The sequence below is a fragment of the Microtus oregoni genome, unplaced genomic scaffold (genome assembly GCF_018167655.1).
Source record: "Microtus oregoni isolate MIOR12 unplaced genomic scaffold, Mior012 000004F_ref0000308, whole genome shotgun sequence".
Lineage (NCBI taxonomy): Eukaryota > Metazoa > Chordata > Mammalia > Rodentia > Cricetidae > Microtus > Microtus oregoni.
Window position 1 is genome coordinate 44,292,235 of NW_024543063.1, and position 21,199 is coordinate 44,313,433.

Below are 21,199 nucleotides of genomic sequence, written 5' to 3' on the forward strand. Positions count from 1 at the left end.
AGATATACATCCAGGCCAAGCACCATACATGTTAAATTGTATGACCTGTATTCAGGAAGTTGTTGTAGGAACTCCTTCAACCTTTAAGATACCACCCCATGTTAGATGCCATTTGTAAGTGGAGACTGTGCGTGCATTTCCCAGCCTCCCAGACCCAAATAATCACACAGAAACTATATTAATTACAGCACTGTTTGGCCAATAGCTTAGACATATTCCTATCTAGCTCTTACATCTTAATTTAATCCATTTCTATGAATCTGGTATATCACCATGAGGCTGTGGCCTACTGGTAAGGTTTCCAGCGTCTTTCTCCTTCAGCAGCTACATAGCATCTCCTTGACTCCACCTATTCTCTCTCTTTATCTCTGTTCAGATTTCCCACCTGGCTTTATTCTGCCCTGCCATAGGACAAAACAGCTTCTTTATTAACCAATCGTAATAAAACACATTAATAGCATACAGAGGGGAATCCCACACCAGGAAGTAACTGATATCTGCTGTATATCCACCCCTTCTTATCCTTAGGTGAACAAAGAAGATATCTGAAAATGACAAGTAAAAGTCTTGAGGAATCCATGGGGGCTGTGCAGAGGGGGCTGGCCAAAGTGATCACAGGATTGCAGAGCAAAGTCTTGCCACCCATGAGCCCAAAGGTGGTCACAGAGGAAGAAGTGAACCGGATGGTAATGTATCACAGGATCTAAGTGTAAGACATATAGGGCAGTATACTTGGGTCAATGCCATTTTGTTCTTTCAGAATATCAGAGAATTGCTGATTAATATCATGCCAGCCACTAGAATGCTGGAGAGCATAAATGCCTTCCAAAGCTGGAGGACTTCTTAAATTGTATATATCCTTCAAGGTGCAGGGTTGGATTGGGTAATCAGTTGTAATAAGAATTTCTGTCTTAGTCCATTTTCTGTTCCTATAGCAGAATGTCAGAAACTGGACGACTTATAAAGAAAAGAAGTTTGTTTGGGCTTGCAGTTGCAGAGCCCAAGAAGTCCAGCTCTGGGGAGCTCTGTCCGGTAATGGCCCCATGCTATTACTGCAAGCACCCATGTGTGGAGGGAAAGGAGCTAAACTCCCAGAGAACCATTAATTCCTTCTCTAGGACTCTGACACGTGACTGTGGGGGGCACACCCAAATCATGGAACAATGTGAATAAGCTTAGCAAACTTTTCTGAATGGTGGGTAGAGCCACGTGAACTGCCATTCGTGTAGTTCAGACAAATATCAGATTCTCACACAGCTCAGCCCAACAATCTGTTATCTGAGAACTGGAAGAGTTGTTTTTATAATTTGCAGGGCACAGAGCATTATAAAAATGGCTGATATCTGGGAAAATGGGCAGTTTTCTTTTCAAATAAAAATAGGTATATTTCTAATGAGTGAAAACGTGATGCTCTAGGAACTGGATTATGAATCACAAGCTGTAGAAAACAGTAATAAAAAAGTGTGGTGCTGGCCATGATATTCCCTATGTTTTAAACCCAACCTCGAGTTACATTTTAATTAGAAAAATGAAGTCAGTCATTGCCTCTTGTGGTGGCTACTGGTCTTGTCTATACAAGGCTCTGGCTTTTTGTTGTTAAGATTTTGTTGTTTTAATTTAAACCACACTATTGCTGATACCTCTTAACACTCTGTTACTCTGATCTGTGTTCCTGCCAAAAAGGACTTAAAACCAAGTTGAAAGCAATGTTAAAGACAAGTCTTCATTTAAATGGGCTCAATTGCAGAGATAAGCATTATTGAAGAGTTCTAGACCCTAACCTAAATCAGCTATGTTAAAGACAAGTGTTCATTTAAATGGGTTCAGTTGCAGAGATAAGCATATTGAAGAGTTCTAGACCCTAACCTAAATCAGCTGAATTACATATTCCAAGCTCTTATAAACAGTCTTGGCATAGATTCTGCCAATGATCATGCCCCCCTTGCATGTAAAGTAGGCCTGGACCAATAAGAACTTTCCAGAACAGCTGTAAGTGTACTACAGTGACAGGTTTGGGCAGCTAATCCTCTGCTGGGCTAGTGTTATGTAAGTAACAAGTTACATGTATCTTCTCATAAAATTGGTAAGAACTGAAGCACTTTGTGTTCTGATTTTTGAGTGTGAATCTGATCGGCTGCAAGATCCAGCTCTGATGCAAGCTTACAGCTCCGTGTGAATACGTCCTTCCTTTCTAAGTGGCTGGACCACACCTCTAAGATCCTTTACAATTTACATATCCTTTTAGCACGGTGTGTGTGCTCTAGTTAAACACCCTGGCGCTCTGCTTACCTGATCTGTAGGTTCAGCTCTGATGTCTGAAAGTGGTTTGGTTGTGTGTGTGAGCACAGGTGCTCTGTTCTTTGGACAGATCCCTGTGCAGTCCCTGGGCTTATTTTCTCTAGGGCTCCATTGTGTGCCTCCCTCGCAGCTGTAAGGGGGGCTAGTGCATGTCACTTTCAGTTGCTGCACGCAGACCTCAGAAGTGCATGGGATTTCTCTTCTCCTGTATAATTTAGTTATCCTCAATATTTTATAAGGGAACTTAGTGGCATTCCACAATTATACTGAAAGCTGCACATACAAATTATTCATTACTGGTGCTTAGGAGAACCCTTCCCCAGACTAACCATGCTGCAACTGGCTCTTGTTGAATTCTAGCTGACACCCTCAGAGTTCCTGAAGGAGATGTCCCTTACCACGGAGCAGAAATTGGCAAGCACACGAATTACATGTCGGCCACAGATCACCGAACTCTTAGACATGGGAGAAACAACACATCAAAAGGTACATCAAAACCTGGAGGGATGGCTCTGTGATTACAGAGGACCCAGGTTCGGGTCCCACATCAGACAGTTCTCACTGCCTCTTACTGTCCGCTCCAGGAGATCTACTGCCCTCTTCTGGCCTCTAAAGGCATTGCACCCACGTGTATAACTACAACACGTAATTACAAATCAAAACACAATCTTTTAAAAAGCACATCAAGGTGAGCATAGGCCACATAAATGCTCACAGTAATAGATGCTAAACAGAAAGCAGTGTTTCTAGGCTAGCCACTCCCCTAGGGGGCGGCTTTGCCACTCCTTTCGTATGTGTTGATCTCTGTGACCTGGTGACTTCACTACAGTTAATATGGGCAAACCTCACTTAAAGTCACTTTTGACTCATTCTCCTCCCTATGTAGTTACTTCTGACCAGTATTTGATACAATTGTTTACAGGGTGAGAGGAATTCTAAGAATTATATCAGCCAAGCCCAATTAAGCTCTCTCCTTGGTGTCCCACGCTGTCCTTCCTTCCTGAACTGCCCACGAGTGAAGAGGGAGAGGGGGAATGCAGGCATTTGCTAGCTGGCTTTGGCCCATTTCCAAGAAACTTTTAGCCTTAAGATAGCAATGGTTCACATTGCTGTATTCTAGTGTCAACTACATGTTCTTGGCTTTAGGAGCGAATATTTTTTTTAATTTATTTATTTATTAAAGATTTCTGTCTCTTCCCCACCACCGCCTCCCATTTCCCTCCCCCTCCCCCAATCAAGTCCCCCTCCTTTGTCAGCCCAAAGAGCAATCAGGGTTCCCTGCCTTGTGGGAAGTCCAAGGAACCCCCACCTCCATCCAGGTCTAGTAAGGTGAGCATCCAAACTGCCTAGGCTCCCACAAAGCCAGTACGTGCAGTAGGATCAAAAACCCATTGCCATTGTTCTTGAGTTCTCAGTAGTCCTCATTGTCCACTATGTTCAGCGAGTCTGGTTTTATCCCAGGCTTTTTCAGATCCAGGCCAGCTGGCCTTGGTGAGTTCCCGATAGAACATCCCCATTGTCTCAGTATGTGGGTGCACCCCTCGCAGTCCTGAGTTCCTTGCTTGTGCTCCCTCTCCTTCTGCTCCTGATTTGGATCTTGAGATTTCAGTCCGGTGCTCCAATGTGGGTCTCTGTCTCTGTCTCCTTTCATCGCCTGATGAAGGTTAATATTCAGGAGGATGCCTATATGTTTTTCTTTGGGTTCACCTTAGTTAGCTTCTCTAGGATCACTAATTATAGGCTCAATGTCCTTGGTTTATGGCTAGAAACCAAATATGAGTGAGAACATCCCATGTTCCTCTTTTGGGGTCTGGCTTACCTCACTCAGGATAGTGTTTTCTATTTCCATCCATTTGCATGCAAAATTCAAGAAGTCCTTGTTTTTTACTGCTGAGTAGTACTCTAATATGTATATATTCCATACTTTCTTCATCCATTCTTCCATTGAAGGGCATCTAGGTTGTGTCCAGGTTCTGGCTATTACAAACAATGCTGCTATGAACATAGTTGAGCATATACTTTTGTTGTATGATAGGGCCTCTCTTGGGTATATTCCCAAGAGTGGTATTGCTGGGTCCAGGGGTAAGTTGATCCTGAATTTCCTGAGAAACCACCACACTGCTTTCCAAAGTGGTTGCACAAGTTTGCATTCCCACCAGCAATGGATGAGTGTACCCCATTCTCCACAACCTCTCCAGCAAAGGCTATCATTGGTGTTTTTGATTTTAGCCATTCTGACAGGTGTAAGATGGTATCTTAAAGTTGTCTTGATTTGCATTTCCCTGATCGCTAAGGAAGTTGAACATGACCTTAAGTGTCTTTTGGCCATTTGAAGTTCTTCTGTTGAGAATTCTCTGTTCAGCTCAGTGCCCCATTTTATAATTGGGTTGATTAGCCTTTTACGGTCTAGTTTCTTGAGTTCTTTATATATTTTGGAGATCAGACCTTTGTCAGTTGCAGGGTTGGTGAAGATCTTCTCCCAGTCAGTGGGTTGCCTTTGTGTCTTAGCGACAGTGTCCTTTGCTTTACAGAAGCTTCTCAGTCTCAGGAGGTCCCATTTATTCAATGAGGCCCTTAATGTCTGTGCTGCTGGGGTTATACGTAGGAAGTGGTCTCCTGTGCCCATGTGTTGTAGAATACTTCCCACTTTCTCTTCTATCAGGTTCAGTGTGTTCGGACTGATATTGAGGTCTTTAATCCATTTGGACTTGAGTTTTGTGGAGCGAATACTTTTAACCCCACAGATATTTTCCTTCATGATCGTCTGGCATTAAATGATGCTCATAGAAGTTGGAGTGTCGGCTCAACCCTCCCCCTGCAGACATGCTAACAATCCGGTCTGCATGCTCAGACTATGAACTCTTCATTCATGCTCAGTGTTTTCTTAGACATGGCTGAGTTTTTCCTATGTAACTGTGTTCTTGTTTTATCTGCAGGAGGTTTATTTCTTAAAATCTGAGCAGTTTTTCATGTTCTTCTGAGTTCCTTCCCTTTAGGAACATCAATTATGGATGTGTTGGGCCTTCCTTGTCTGCCCTGCTGCTCTGACTTCTCCGCTCTAACCCACTTTTAACTTTGTGTTCATCTGTTTTATTGACATGACACTGAGCAGGCTGTCCTCTGTGTCCCTTCCTTTGCCTTATGTGTCTGTCTCTCTTAAGTGCAGCCAAGCAGATGCTGGTCATCTCTAATCAACCGAAGCCTTGTCTTTTCTGAATCTTGTAATCCCTTAGGGTCCGAGTGATCCTACTGATTTGTGGAATCTTTCTTCTTTCCTTGAAACTCTGCTTTCTCTCCTAAATTCAGTCCTAGATCAGGGCCTCCTAAACATTGTTTGTTGACATGTGACCCCTTTTTGTCTGAGAAGATATTAAGTGACAATGGTTATATAGGCACAGAAGACAGGTGTGTAAGACAGGCCTGGGAAAATGGCTCAGTGGCAGCATGCTGGCTGAGCAAGCGTGAGGACCTCAGTTCTAATCACCAGAACCCATGTACAGACAGACGTGGTAGCATATGTCAGTATCCCCAGTGCTTTTACTACAAGATAGGAGGAAAGATGGGAAGATCCCAGGAGGTTGGCGCCAGCCAGCCTGGTGTAAGCGGCAGCAAACATGAGACCCTGTCTGTCTGGAACAAGGTGGGAGACAAGAACTGACACCCCAGAATTTCTTCAGACTTCTCCACATGTGCCATGCGTAGCGAATATGCACTGAACACATACACACACACACCCTTTACACATATAAAATAATTAAAAATAAACTTTCAGAAAAGATAGGTATACAAAACAAACATCTGATAATAAATTATAAGGAATGGATTTTGAAAAAGTTCTTTGCCATTTTATCATTTACTTTGATTCTTATTGCATGTTGTTTACTTACTGTGTGTACACATATGCATGCTAATACTATGGCATGTGTGCGGAGGTCAGAGGACACCTGGTGGGAGTCAGGAATCACACTCAGGTCCTCAGCCTTGGCTGCACGTGCCTTTACCCACTAAGCCATCTTGCTGGCCCCCAGTTTTAATTATTTATTAAATATAAAAGCAAATATGCATACTAATGGGATGGGTGTGCTTGTTTATTTTTTTCGCTAAGAACTAATCTTGTTTAAATAGCACCACAGGATGGAGAGGAATGCCAGCGTTTTCCAGAGCTGGTTGATCTTTTGGTGTCTTCCTCCTCAGTGCTGAGACCATTGCCCTTCACAACTAGGAAGCCCAAGATGGCAGACGCCTGTTCAAGGCCATTCAGGAACAGTTAGAAACTCTATCTGAACTCCAACCAAAATTCGGTTAACTATTTTTTAAAAATGAAACTCGTCAGAAATGGAAGCAAGGGGTTTTAGAACCATGCAGTCCAGTCCAGATGTGTACTGATTTGACATTTCCCGGCTAAGGGGTGAATGCAGGAAAATATGGAAGGTCTTTCTGTTCTGTAAGCAACCATCTCTATAGCAACAGAAAGCGCTATAGATCCAGTAAAGGCACTGCAGTTCCTCACACGGAACAGTCTTGACTGTGAGCTGCAGTGTTTCAAGCAGCCCTCACTGATGTGCGTGGTGCAGCAGCAGCCACAGTGTGACGCATGCGCATCCATCTCATCGGTATGCATGCTGTTTAGTGCTGAGACTGCAGTAAAGTCCTGAGGTGCAGCACAGGCCGTGGCTGCCAGAGACACCTAAGGTTCACTATGCCCTTGACTTTGAACTAATTTGGGGTCATGCATTCAGAAACTTCTCGCTGTTCACAAGGTTTTCATGACCCTTTATGTCCAGTTATGTGACCCCATATGAGAGCATGGCCCACAGATGAAGAAGCTGTGCCTTAGGTGACCTTTTCAAGGAGAATGACGTCTTGGTTCCTCTAATCTCTTCTGTAATTTATGTAGTTAATATTAGTGGTGCCGGGGAGGTGCATGGGATGCCTCCTGTCTGCTAGGCAACTGTCTCTAATGAACTACATCCTCAGCCCACGTTTGATGCAGACCTTCACGGTTATGTCTCATGCTACATGTCGGTCTCCGGACTCAATCATATATTCAGCTCCGTATACAGTTGACAGCTCAAACTTGATATATTGGAGATCAAAATGCAGGTTTGAGTTCTGTCTCTCAAAGCCTCTATTTCTTTTGCCTCTTGTCTCCTGCAAATAGTAATCCCATTTATCTTGTTTTCCAGGATGCACTCCACAGTTATCTCTGCTCTCTCTCTCTCTCTCCCTCTCTCAAAATCAAGCAGAAAGTGCTTTAAACTCCTTGATTTTCACAAATATATTTTCAGTCAAACCATTTTCATCATCTCCTCGACCATCAGTCCAGTCACAGCATGAAGACTGTCCAAATAGCTGTCATGGAAACAGCTCCTCCCTCCCCCTCCCCCCTCCCTCCCTCCCTCCTCCCTCCCTCCCTTCCTCCCCCCTCCCTCCTCCCTCCCTCCCTTCCTCCCCCCTCCCTCCTCCCTCCCCCCTCCCTCCTCCCTACCTCCGTCCTTCCCTCCTTCCTTCCCTCCCTCCCCCCTCCCTTCCTCCCTCCCTCCTCCCTCCCTCCCTCCCTCTCTCCCTCTCTCCCTCCCTCCCTTTGTTTGTGTATGGGTGGTGTGTATGTGCATGTCTGTGCTTGCATGTGTGTGTGTTGGGGAGTATGCACGTGTGTGTGTGCACATGTGTGTGTGCACATGTGTGTGTGTGCACGTGTGTGTGTGTGTGTGTGTGTGTGCATGTAGAGACTGACAAGGGGTTCTGCACTATCCACCTTATTTATTAAGGCAAAGTTTCTCACCCAGAGTTTACAGATTTAGTTAGTCTAGATAGCCAGCCTGCTTCTGGGATCACTCATCTCTGCCTTCTGAGTGCTGGGGTTAGAGGTGGCTACCATGTCTGACTGGTGTGTAACAAGTGCTCAAGCCACTGAGCCATACCCCAGCCCTCTAGTCTCTGATTCTGTCTCACCTCTCCATTCCCAGTAATCCACAGTACAACATGAATGAAGTTTTAGACTGTAAATGAGGTCTTGGCGAGTAGGTAAAAAGCTTACTGTCAAGCTTGACGACCTGGGTTCAATTCTCAGGTACTGCCTGGAAGAGAGAGAACCAACTCCCACAAATTGTCCTCTGGTCTCCAGGTACACATCACAGTAAGCATATTTTGCAGGTATGTGTGTATGCACACATGCACACTAAATATACATGTAATTAAAATGTAAATGGGATCATGTTACTCCCACATTTAAATCTACTTGCGACTCTCATACGATCTAAACTTGACCCCTGGATCCTAAGACTGGACATCATCCTCCCTTCTTTCTTCATGGCCTTATTGACCCCCAACTGTCCTTCCTCCTTACCCCTCTTTACATGCAGAAGCATTCTCGTGAGAGAAAGGGGAGATTGGTTGCCCTGCTAAAGAGGAAGCTGTGGGAAATCCTCTCTGAGCTAGACAGATGTCTGAAGCAAGTCATACAAAGGTTTAGAAATGGCGTTCCAATGGGAAGGAAGAGAAAATATAAAGCGTGGGAAGGGATTCCATCACGGACAGGTCTGTTGGTGGCTCAGTTCACTACTGTTATGAAGGGTGTGTAAGCTTGTGCATAAGTTTTGGAAGGAGAATAGCCTTCTTCTGTGTATCATGAGTTAAGCATGTTCATATAAGCACTGGCTCCCTGAAAGGTTACTTATGTCAATTTTCTGACCCTTACCTCTTCCTTCAAAAGATTCCTCACTTACCCCCCACATCGTAGGATAAATTTTCCTCTGTGTGAGGGTAACGTGACAGATGCACTCTTTCATTTCTGACTGGTTCCTCTCATATCATGATGTTGCTCATTGCTCTGATAAAAAGCAAGTACCCAGTGAAACTCACAGCAGTAGCAGAAGCCATAGGGATGTGCCCATCCCAGGCCTGATGTGAGTGTCCAGCTAGGGCACACATGTCATGGATAAGCAAGTTCTCACTGATGTTGTCTGTATGGTCCAGTCATTTAGAAAGACTGGACAGTTATGCCTTTATCATCCTTTTCTCCTCCCCCTATATCTGAAGATCCAAGACAAATATTTCCCTCTATGAGAATACCTTCAGTGGTTTCCTTTGGACATTGTTATAATTATAATTTTTATCTTCCCAAAAATGTTTCTGTTTGAGCTTCTTTGTTGAAAGGAGTTTTTTTTTTTTTTTTTTTTTTTGGATAGAGAATATTATTTCTGCAGGTTCTCTTTGTTTGTATGGTCGGTTGGTTGGTTGGCTGGTTTGGACTTGTTTCCCCAAGGTTTAAATGACATTATTTTCACACTTTTTACCCTTGTTAATTATGTTGAACAGCCAACACTTTTTTGTTTCTTGGATAAAAAAAAAATACTCCCTTTTTCCTGTTAGCATCTCTTGCACATTGTTGCCTCTGTTTTCAGTGGTTTTATAGTTACTACCTAGTTGTGGATGTCTTTTTAACCCTACTGGAGCTCATAAGGCCTCCTGCATGTTTGCATTGGTGTCAGCATCAACTCTAAAAACCTCTCTGCCATTGTTCTAGCAATAACGCCTCTTCCCCACTTGGGCATTCCCAGCCTCCAAATGCTGCACACATTCTAGGCCTTTTCACATATCCCCTCCCATATCAGTTCTGAATTTTCTCTCATCTCAGTATGCCTTCTTCTGAATGCTCTTCTAAACCTTCCTCAGTACCAGCACCACTTCAGCTGTGGCTAACCTGCTGTTAAACACGTACACACACCCTGACTCCCTGCTTCCCATTACCGTGTGTAGTACAGACCCTGCATTTACTTTCTTACTATTTCTACCTCTGCTAAATTCTGAGCCTTGTGTTTCAGAGAGTGGGTCACACTGCTGTTTTCTGCCACCTCTTGTTTGTGCTGGCTTTTTGTGCTGACATACTGTTTTCTCATATTTATGGCTGGTTTATATAATTACAATCTGCAGGTTTTTGCATCTTAAAGAGCATTCTTTGTTATGAGCGATAAAATTTCACAATTGGAAGATTGCATAAATTATCCAAATCCTGTGGTGACTCACTCTTCCTTCCTTCCGAGGAGACATGGTCGCTGGTGCCAGACCTCCCTGAGCACCGGTACTGAAGGACTTAGGGACACTAGTTCATCCTTATTCCTCCCTGAGCCCCGGCACTGAAGGACTTAGGGACCCTAGTTCATCCTTGTTCTGTGGCGCATCTAGCTACAGATCAGCGAGAGTAAAGCCCGTCAGAGTCCTACCCTTCCTAGACAAGCTTTGGAAGACTAGTCTCCGTCTCTCTAGCCTTGCTGCAGGATCAGGAGGTCATGCACTTATCTCAGCCCCTCAGTCTAATGCATGGGGGCTGACGTAACCCAACTGTCTTTATCCCCTGTGCTCTCTATGGCCATCCATCCTCTTTCTCCTGGAGCGCAGCCAGCAATTGTTAGCCATGTGGCAAGCACACTGCTGATAGAACTCTTGGGTTATTCTCACAGGCTAGCTGGGTCAGCATCTACCTTATTTTCTGAGGCTTTCTTATCAAGATGTGGAACTGAGTAGGCTATGCTGGATGACCAGTGTGCCCCAGAGATCCACCTGCCTTTGCCCCACAGTCTTGGGATTACAGGCATGCACTACCATGCCTGACTTCTTATGTGGGTTCTGGAGACCAGAACTCATATTCCATGCTGGAAGCTCTATACTTTACTGAGCCAGCTCCCAAATTTTCTGTCTTCTTCCATAGCGAAGTTAATGAAAACAATCTCACTCATTTTAATTATTGTTATGATAGTTTCCCCTTTTGAATGACCCCCCATGTTCTTTATTTTAAATAATTAGATCTTTGCATTACTTCCCCCAGTCATCTTGACCATTGTTCATAGTACAAGTAATTTTCTCTTTCAATTGCAGTATTCTGGAGTTGACTTGGATCAGGCCCTATTTCAGCCCTTTCCGTCAGAAATCATATTCCAGAACTATTCTCCCTGTGAAGTCTATGAGGTTCCATTGGTTTTAAGAAACAACGACAAAGTGAGTATGTTCGCTGGCGTAGGTGAACTCTATAACTTGTGGTTTTCTTCCCTTTTGTGGTCTTTTCCGTTATATGACACAGTCTTGAGACTTCGTCTGCAGAAGACTTGTCTCGACATCCATGCTCCTTTATAATTAAATGGAGGGCTTCTTCTCTAGCCTTGTGTCTTTTCTTCTTTAGAGATAAAACTAGGGTTTGTTTCAAAGAAAAGAATTCAATGCCGGAGGATTTCCTTGACACCTGACAGTAATGGAAGGGGGATTATGGGAAAGCTTTAAGTACAGTTAAATGCAAAAATAAACAGATGGTGTGCGAAGAGGGGACACCTCAGCAATACTAAACTCCAAGGGAAAGACAATAGGAGTTCAGGAAAAGAGGTGAGCTACAAGAAAAATGAGAAACTGAGTCCGTGCAGGAGCCCAAAGCAAGTGGGAGGACATGGAGGTGTGTTCACCCAGCAGCTCACTAAAGGGCTCAGTGATGTCTTTCAGAGATCAATAGGGTGATTAGTGTCAGCAAAGCCAGATGCTGGAGACAACGGTAGGTTTGTTTGTTTCTGGCTGCACGGCTGCTGGTGAGAGAAGCTCACAGCAGAAGCTAAGGGTGAGCAGAGCCATGAGAGAGGTGCCGAGGGTCGTGTCCCTGGGCCTCAAGAAGAGCCACATTCTGTGGACACGGGGCTGCCAACAGGTTCATTTTCTCAGGTAGAATTCTCTTCTCCCCTCTTACAACTGTTTTATACTTGTTATGTATTATTAGGCTAGTAAGGATGGAGTGGGCCTAGTCTCTAGTCCCTTGTAATTCCTTCCAACACTAAACAAGAAGCGACTATCAGTAGGTCTATATGAGGAAGTTGGGGTAAGGGGAATATATAAATTTCATCTTCCAAATGGCACAGTTTTTGTGGATAACCCAACACCTCTTGGGTGAGATTCAGCCAAAGCATTGGCCCCACGGGAAGTCCTCAACCAGGGAACTTCCAATTATAGACAAGCAGGTGACTTTCTCCAGGCTCGGCAGGTATGTTCTCACATGTCTTACACCAGGCTGTGTGCTGAGAGGCAGATATAAGCTCTCTTCTCTCTTCCTGACATACAAGTGCCCATGGAGACCAGAGGTGTCGGATGCCCCCTGGAGTTACGGCCAATTATGAAGCACTCAACACAGGAGCTGGTGTCTGAGCCTGTACTCTTGAGCACTGAGCCATCATCTCCCTGGTTACCGTGATGCTCTGGTGAACACATATGTTGCTCTTTTCCTGTCTAAAATGTGCTCCCCCAACCCCACACATCTGTCTGTATGCATGTCTGTCTGTCTTTCTGTCTCTGTGTATATGTCTGTCTGTTTCTGTCTGTGTCTGTGTCTGTGTCTGTCTCTCTCTCTCTCTCTCTCTCTCTCTCTCTCTCTTTCCCTGACTCTCCCCAGGGTCTCACTGTATAGACCAGGCCACTTTTGAGCATCTGCTGATGCTGACGTTGGTATCTCCTCCTGAGTGTGTGCTTAAAGTCTTGAAGACTGACTGTGGGATAAAGGTAGTCTCCACCATTTCCCTTTTCAGCTGAAGCCATTGAAACCCTGGTGAAGGTCACACATAGCAAGGAGTGGACGGAAGCCTTACTGTGCCTTCCTCTTGTGCCTGGTGTGACCATCGTGTGTCTTCCCTGCAGATCCCAAGGATGGTAAAAGTTGTTGAAGAAAGCTCACCTTACTTTAAAGTCATCAGCCCCAAAGACATCGGTCACAAGGTGGCCCCAGGAGTGCCGTCTATATTCCGAATCCTCTTCACGCCAGAGGAGAACAAGGTAATGACAACACTGGCCAAAAAAAAAAAAAAAAAAAAAAAAAAAAAAGAGTATGTATCTCAAGCACTTCGTAGTTCAACTCACAGGACTGCCTGGTGTTCACGGTAGTGGTGGTATTAGGAGTGGGCTGTGGTGGTGGTGGTGGTGGTAAGGGTCACATTTATTTGGTGGGTCTTGATATTTTGGTAGAACTGGTGATGGTATTTTGTTGTTGATGGTAGTTGTATTAGTCTGGGTTTTTGTCAGTGGTTTTATTATTGTTATGGATACCTGAGGGTAGGCGTGTGAAGAAGGGATTTATCTACCTCCCCCGTCTTAGAGGCTGACCCTGCCAACAGCTCTAACTGCAGCAAGCCCACCCACTACCTTAGCTGAGTCACCTCATGAGGGATAGCATCCTCTGCAAAGGGGAGATAACATGGAGTTAAAGGAAACTAGAACTTGCAGAAGCACTGAGCTCCCCTCCAGTCTCCACCTCTTAAAGGGATACCACCTCCCAACACCATCATGCTGAAGACCAACCCCCTGCCGCCCCTGAACCCCAGGACAAGCTGTGTGCAAACATGGCATCAGAGCTTGTGTTGGCGGTGCTCTGGAGATTGTCACTTTTAGATTTGGTGGTGGTGAGGGGAGAAAGGGAGATAGCAGAAGGAGGGTTGCCATGCTACTAGCAATGAGCAAAGAATTGTTGGGTGACGAGGGTGCCCATGAGCCCTAAGTCACTCGTCTATGAAGAAGCCTGGCACTGCTGGACACTCCCTGCTAGCCTGGATCCAGCAGGTTTATACTGTGTACAGAGAGCCACCAATAAAGAGAAGGTCCTGCCTGGATGCAGTGAGCTGAGAGAAAGGATAGACAGTGGGTTTATAGGACAGGACACTAGTAGGTTGTGTGTCCTCCCTCCCAGGATTCTAACATAACTTGGGAAAGAGACCTGAATTCAAATATTGATCGCAGTCAACCTCAATTTGAGCAAAAATATAGTCAGGGCTCCAGGCTGAGATGGAATTTCCTGATCCCCACTGTCTACTAGATAACCAGTTCTCTGTAAAGGGCTGACTTCCCATAAAAGCTCCCTCATCCACGGCCAGAAAGAAACAGCTAACAGCAAAGCCCTGCCTGGTCAGCTGAACCCTGTCTGCACACAAACAGCCAAAAGCTAAGGCCCTTTCCCCTCAGCAGCACCCCCAGGCTTTCCTAGTTCATAGGAACCCCATCTCTTCCTTGGAGGGAAGGAGCTAGGACGCAGGAGTCGCAGGCACAATTGCTGGTTAGGTTTTCTCCTTCTTGAGCCCACCTGGATACTCAGGAGATGGCAGAAGGGATCTCACCACAGTGTGAAGGAACTAGAATGGAAAACAATAGTTAAATGGGCAGTCTCCTGTGACTCTTTCCTGCCTCGTCACTGGTCATACTGTTTGTTTCTTGGGTGGTGTTTGTGGAGTTTCTGTCCTGTTTGGTGACCGCTGACAGAAGGGAGGAGAGAAATCTGTATGTGAGGTTTTTTGCTATGGATTGTCGAGCCAATCCCTGGTGGCCTAGGTGCCCAATCCTAACCATGCAGAAGGATGAGGCAGACAGTTCTCAAGATCAAGGCCTTCTTGGGTGATAGAATGAGTTCAAGGCCAGCCTGGGTAACTTTCTGGGACTCCATTTCTTGATTAAAAAGAGAAGAAGAAGGCCTGAGGATACAGGTCAGTGATGAAGGACTCACCCAGCAAGCATGAGGCCCTGTAGGGGATATTCTGGTTTCCAGGGCTCCTCTTACAGCTGCCAGCAGTATCCAGCATTCAGTGTCCCACTCCTCACTGTTGGGAAGCCGACAGGGCCTGTGCACAGAATGACCAGCTAAACTCAGGCATGCTGTCTTTCGTGCTGTTGCAGAGGAGAAACGAAGCCAGATATGGCTTAGGAAACAGTCATTTCACTGAGTGTCCCTGTTTCTTCCGTTGGCTGAATTGATAGTCAAAGAGTTCAGCACCACAGTTTGCCTCTGTGTCCCCTGCTGACCCTTCCCTCGCCATTCTCATTCACGCTCCTCACATCTGGGGGGGGGTGAGATATGTAAATTAGACTTTAATAAGCTCTATTTAAGATTAAATTAAGACACATTTAATAAGCTCAGTTGGATTATCAGCACATTGAAGATGATAAGCCATTTGCATTCTTGCCTGCCATCTTTTGATTGGCTTCCTGGGCATGGTGGTTGCCAAGAATGCCAACTGCCCAGATAACAGGTGCAGTCGATTCACTTTGGCTTTCCCTGTCTCCTCCCACACAGACTTAAAAAAAAAAAAAACACTGTCTGTGTTATTAGTCTACTAATGCCATTGTATGTAGCATGCACCATGGAAGCGTAATGGTGTTTTAGTCAAATAGCACCAGGGAATTCTGGAGCCTGTCATTTATTTTCTTGACCTCTTAAATTATGTTTATTATTAAATTGAGCTGGGAAAATATTAAGTCTGGTTAGGAGGCAGCACAGAATACTGACTCAGGCTCGAGAAAGCATGTTTGTATAGTGCTGCAGGGTGAGAATGTAGCAGTATTCGGAGGAGGGAATGCAGGATGGAGCTTTAAGAATCATGTTTAGATGAGATCAGAATGAAGGCATATCATTTATGGTTAAATCTAGGTGATGAGTGTAGAGGCATTTGTTACACTATTCTGTTTTCTCTGCGGATGTTTTTTAGGGGAAATGGTCAATTAGCTGTCAAAAATGGCTTTCCTATAAAATTTAATACATGTCTCAAGAAGGACAAAACATTAGCATATTTTATGTGCCCTAGATATATAATAATCATAAATTCTATTGCCAGAACTTTGAATTAAAGTATAGATACCATAACATCTTTTAGGGTGGATATGAGATGGGATCCCGAGGCACCTAGACGAGCCTTGAACTCACTGTTCAGCTGAGAATCCCTTCGAACTACTGACTCCCCTGCCTCTGCCAGTTCAGTGCTGGAATTATAGGCAGCAGGCATGTTCTCCTAATCGGTAATTTCCGTCGTTAGGAATTTTATTTTCTTTCTGTCTAGATTCAGCTCTCCCTAGTTCTGTCTAGGCCCGTCCTGTAACCCCACAGCCCAGCATAGTGCTAGACACATTGGAATAGAACATTGATATGTGATTGTAAGCTGGTCTATTGTAAGTGTGTCTGTTCAAGAAAGAGGAAAATCCAGAGATTTGGGGCGGGACTGGGGTGACAGAAGGGTTGCTATCTGATATGTAGGAGAGAGAGGCTGATCCTAGGAACAGGGTGAAGGCAGAGAGTGCGTGGATGTGGAAGCAAGCGCAGGTGACTGGCAGGGTTAAGGGCACTAGATCACGCTTCTTTGCACTTAAGGGAAATCACTTGTCCTCGTGGGTGATATTATTCACGTGAATTCTAAAAGTAAATTCACATTATCTATTTAAACAACCAGTAATTAAAATAAATTCATAAATCCTGGCTCTCTTTCCATACCCAAGGTCAGAAATGGTTCTCTTAACAGATGGGATATAGCTACCCCCATGACGCTAAGATCTTAGCTCAACGACAGGAGGTGCTACCAGTGACACAGGCCAAACCCAGGATATCTGGTCAATTTCTTTTTAAACTCTCTAGGATTTCCAAAAGAATTCTAGTTTCCAGTTTGGAAACTCCAAATTCTAGCTCTAAGGAATTCCTTCTGAGGGTGAATCTAGATTGAGAAGCTACTATCTAGCAAATGCTTGTCACTGGTTAAGGATTTGGAAGGTTATCCAGACGACACGGGGACTTCACTAACTCCTGGCCACATCTGTAGTAATAAGAGCGGCGGGGCTGCGTCCCCGGCACCCGGCCACCCCCACGGCTAGCTTTACCCAAAATAATTACACGGACACTGTATTCTTTTAAACACTGCTTGGCCCTTTAGCTCTAGCACTTACAGGCTAATTCTAACATCCCGATCAACCCATCTCTAATAATCTGTGAGAACCAGTCTTACTGGGAAGATTCTAGCCTAGTCCATCCTGGGTCGGAGCTTCATGGTGTGTGTCTGCCCAGGAGCGGGGCATGGCATCTCTCTCAGGCATCTGCTCCCGAGAGAAGAGCTGTGGAGTCTGACCTCACTTCCTCTTCCTCCCAGCGTTCTGTTCTGTTTACTCCACCCACAGGGCCAAGCAGTTTCTTTATTGATTAACCAATGAAATCAACAGATTGATATATGACACTCCCACATCACACATCGGTTTTCACTCTGTTGCCATTTCTCCCAACACAGAAGGCAGAAAGGGGAGGTAAGGCTTTAGCCTCTTTGACCTTGACCTTAACATCCAGTCATTTGTTGGAGTAGAAGGCACCGTTTCCCTCTGCTGAGTCTCCAGAGATATCTATGCCCATTTGCTTTCTATCAAGGAACTAATGTAAAAACCAGGATTCAATTCGTTTTACTCCCAGACAATCAATTCTTCTCTGCTAGTGTTTTCTGCTGGTTTTCAGGTTTGAAGAGGAAGGTCAGAAAGAAGGCTGTCTGGAGAGCACTGTTACTGGGATAGCCCTTCAGTGGGGTGATTCACGGCAGAGTCTCATGGTAGAAGGGAGAGAGCGTGGAACAAATACCCTGCCTTTGAATGGTGACCTGATGGCTCTGCATCGCAGGAAGGAATTCCATCAGCTGGAGCAATAGCTTAGGCTCCTGAGTCATCATATCTGAGTTCATCCCAAACCAATAAAGCAGTATCTACTGGCGTGTTACATAATCTGCGATAGATATTGTATTATATTATGTTATATTATATTATATTCCTAACCTTGGAGATTGGAGTGTGCTTTAAAGGCACTGTTTTAAATTGTCTTCATGTTCTTTTCTGGGTGTGGGAATCAGTTAAGAGAAAAAAATTGTGCCTCAGTGTCTAACCTTCACTTGGGGATTTGAGAAGACTCCAAACTGTCCTTGGTACCATGTCAGTCAGCCTCCTCAGCATCTCTAGCTGCCTTAAACCCCTTACACATCAAGACATAAGACACATCGAGAACTAAAATAAAACACCCCAGGCTTGCCTCTGAGCCTGGCTCTGCAGCAGCCCCTCAATGCCTTAATTAATCCTCTTCCGACTGCTTTCCAGTTTATGGCTCCCAACAAAAACTTTGCTGGCTGGGTTTGAGCACCTAAAGAAAAATGAAAGCAATGCTTACCTCTTTAAGATGCCGCTGTCATCTGACTAAACAGTTGTGTGATTGAGTTTTATGGGGCTTCCTAAGACCAGATATTTCACTATAATTTGTACTTCCTTATGTCCGGCTGTCATCATTCCCAAGCTTGGCATTGCCATCTGAAAAGCAAAATCAATTGTGAGGCGAAGAGCCCAACAAATTAACTTTAATACATTTTGAGAGTACTGTTCATTAATTTTTATTGCATACACCTACCTGAAGACTTTATGTTCATGGTCCCCCTTGCCAGGAACACTCTGTTCCCTGGATCTCTCCTGGTTAGTTTCTTTTGTAGTCCAGATCTCCATCAAAGGTCACTTCCACCAGGAGGCTTGCTTGGTTCTTTAAGACTAATGAGTCCCGTGCCACACAGCATTTGTCTTAGTTACTTTTCTATCATGATAAAATACCACGAAAGGCACTTACAGAATGAAGGTTTATTTGGGATTATTGGGCCAGAGGGATGAGAGCCCATCACAACCACTATCAGGGAGTCATGGCAGCAGACGAGCCTGGCCACTGGGGTAGAAAGCTGAGAGCTCTCATCTTAGATGGCAAACACGATGCAGAGGAAGCAAACTAAGAACAGGGTGAGGCTGCGACATCTCAAAGCCCACCCTCAGTAACGCACTTCCTCCAGGAAAGCCACACCATCTAAGCATCTCTGATAACACGGCCAACTTTGGGACCAAGTGCCCACGTGCCTGAGACTGTGGGAGACATTTTTCATTCAGACTGCAACTCTTGATGATACTCCATTTTCTCAAAGCCCTCACTGTGCCCTGACTTACCTTGTCCTCATCCTGGTATCATTTTCAGCGGGTGCCCTTACGATTACCTCAACAACACAAGGAAGCACATGCAGACCATTCGCTGAATGGCTTTCACCCAGCACCGTATTTAACATGTGTGATTAATGGTGACAGACCACACTGATTGAGAACTTCCTCCTTGGCAGACATTTGGCGAAGCGAGCACATTAGCTCACGGTTCAGATCAGTATCATCTCTTGCCTGGGACTACAGTGGTGACCTCCTAGCTGGCCTGTCTTTCTCTACTGAAGTCCACTTACAGTCCACTGCCCGTGTGGTTACCAATGCTTTTCCTAAGCTATAAATTGGGCTGTGTGGGGGATCAGCTGTCCACACTATTAATGCTTCCTGCCATCCTCAGGTCCTGTCACTGGCTTAAGAGATGCTCTGTGACCTCCCTGCCCGCCCCTGCCTCTCCTGGGTCTCTACCCCTCCTGCCATGTTTTCCTCTGGCCACAAGCTCTGAGTCATACTTCCCCAGCGAGTCATCCAGCTATATAGCTTCAGTCCTCACTCTGGCCACTCTGACTAGCACGCCTCCTCTTTGTAGAGGTCCTTCCTGGCCCCTCCCCAGTATTCTGTCCTTTGATCACTTTATTTATTTACTTATTTTCCATTCACTACTATCCAGTGTTGTATTACTGATTTCTCTTAATTCAGCAAACGTTCATCAAATGTTTGATAAGTCTGAACTGTGATGTAGTGTGGGATGCCTAGAAGTCAGTGGCATGGAAGGGCTAAGCCTAGATGGAGTAGACAATGAGTTCTCTGTGAGAGAGTGGACAGAAGCACCTGAAGTAACCAGAGGACAGCGAGGTGTGAATGGAGCAAACACTGAGTGTGACGGCTCGGAGTGGGCCTGGGAGATGGTAGCTGCGTGGAAGAGCGAGCAGGACAGGAGGAGATATGGCTGGGGAGAAGATGGAGGCCTCACTGTGGAGTCCTCAACCAGTGTGACTTTGACCAGAGGCACAGCCTGAGCTCACTTCTACCTTAACTGATGGAAATGGATTTTGAATGAGGAGGGTCTCAATAGCCCAGGAGAAACTGCCATGCTAGGATCAGGGTGGCAAGAAGTAGCTGCACTCAGGATATCTCTTGAATGTAGGTAGGTTCTCAAGAGCAACAAGGAAATAAAGGGGGGGGGGATCTAGAATGTGTTAGTCTGTTCAAGGTCACTCAAATGACGGGGACATCTGCAGCAAACCTGAGAGGATGTCTTAGAACTGGGTTGGGGTGTACTGAACAGGAGCTGGACCTCAGCTGGCTTTGTGGGGTCTTCGTGGGGACTAAGAAAAAGTCCGCAGCCTGGGCTGATTCAGTCAGGTCCAAGAAGAGTGGCTTGGGTGTCAGCTCCTGCTCTCAACTCTCACCCCTGCCCATTGGCAGGGAGGGGATTTTATGTGGTGTTGTATGCTGTAGTGTTAATCAGGGGGTTTGGTGTGGGACATGATGTATTTCCATCCAGAGAGGTGCCTGCTGGGAAGCTGGGGGTGGGGCTGGGGGTTAGAAGGTGCAGAGAAAACCACAGGTTTATACACTGGTTATTTTGCCCTTATGTTTATTAATGCATCTACACAGTGGATGGCATTGTATCGCATATACATTATAAAATAATGTCCATAGACATTATTCGTGTGTTCATTTTCTTTTCCATCCTCATGTAAAGAGAAGAAGTTGTAACCAAGTCTGTTTCCTAGCCAGTACTTTGCCAGGCACCTGTACCCTCACCAGAATGACTAGCGGGGAAACCCACAGCTTCCTCCCTGCCCTGTGGCATCATGAAGTACAGGGCACAGTTGATCTGTGTCAATCTGTATGCTAGACTTTCCCACCCCTACTCTGTCCCCAAAGCCCAAAGAGACTTGTTGAAAAGAAAAACAAGAATAAAATAAAAAAAAACTCCTTTTACAGACCACTGTAAAAGGAAAACTAGGGGTTATGGCAGGCATTGTGCAGAACAACTCAGCGTGTTCCTCTACAGACTTCTCAGGACAAATAGTGAAGTGTTGTCTCTGACATCCTTTCTATTGAGAGGCAAGGGCCTGGCCAAGTGTCAAAACCTATAAACCAGTGGAGAAGCTTGGAGTTAAGGTTTCTCAAACGG

At 45.1% G+C, this 21,199-nt stretch overlaps 1 protein-coding gene across 1 annotated transcript in view; it reads left to right on the forward strand.

The window, feature by feature from the left end:
• The first annotated feature begins 551 nt into the window (after positions 1–551).
• Hydin (HYDIN axonemal central pair apparatus protein) overlaps positions 552–21,199 on the forward strand; it is a 291,897-nt gene continuing 271,249 nt past the window's right edge. Inside the window, exons 1-4 of the mRNA XM_041650001.1 lie at positions 552–686; positions 2,659–2,784; positions 11,176–11,295; positions 12,964–13,098. Of these exons, the coding sequence (XP_041505935.1) occupies positions 552–686; positions 2,659–2,784; positions 11,176–11,295; positions 12,964–13,098 (516 nt within the window). The remainder of the gene's footprint in view (positions 687–2,658; positions 2,785–11,175; positions 11,296–12,963; positions 13,099–21,199) is intronic.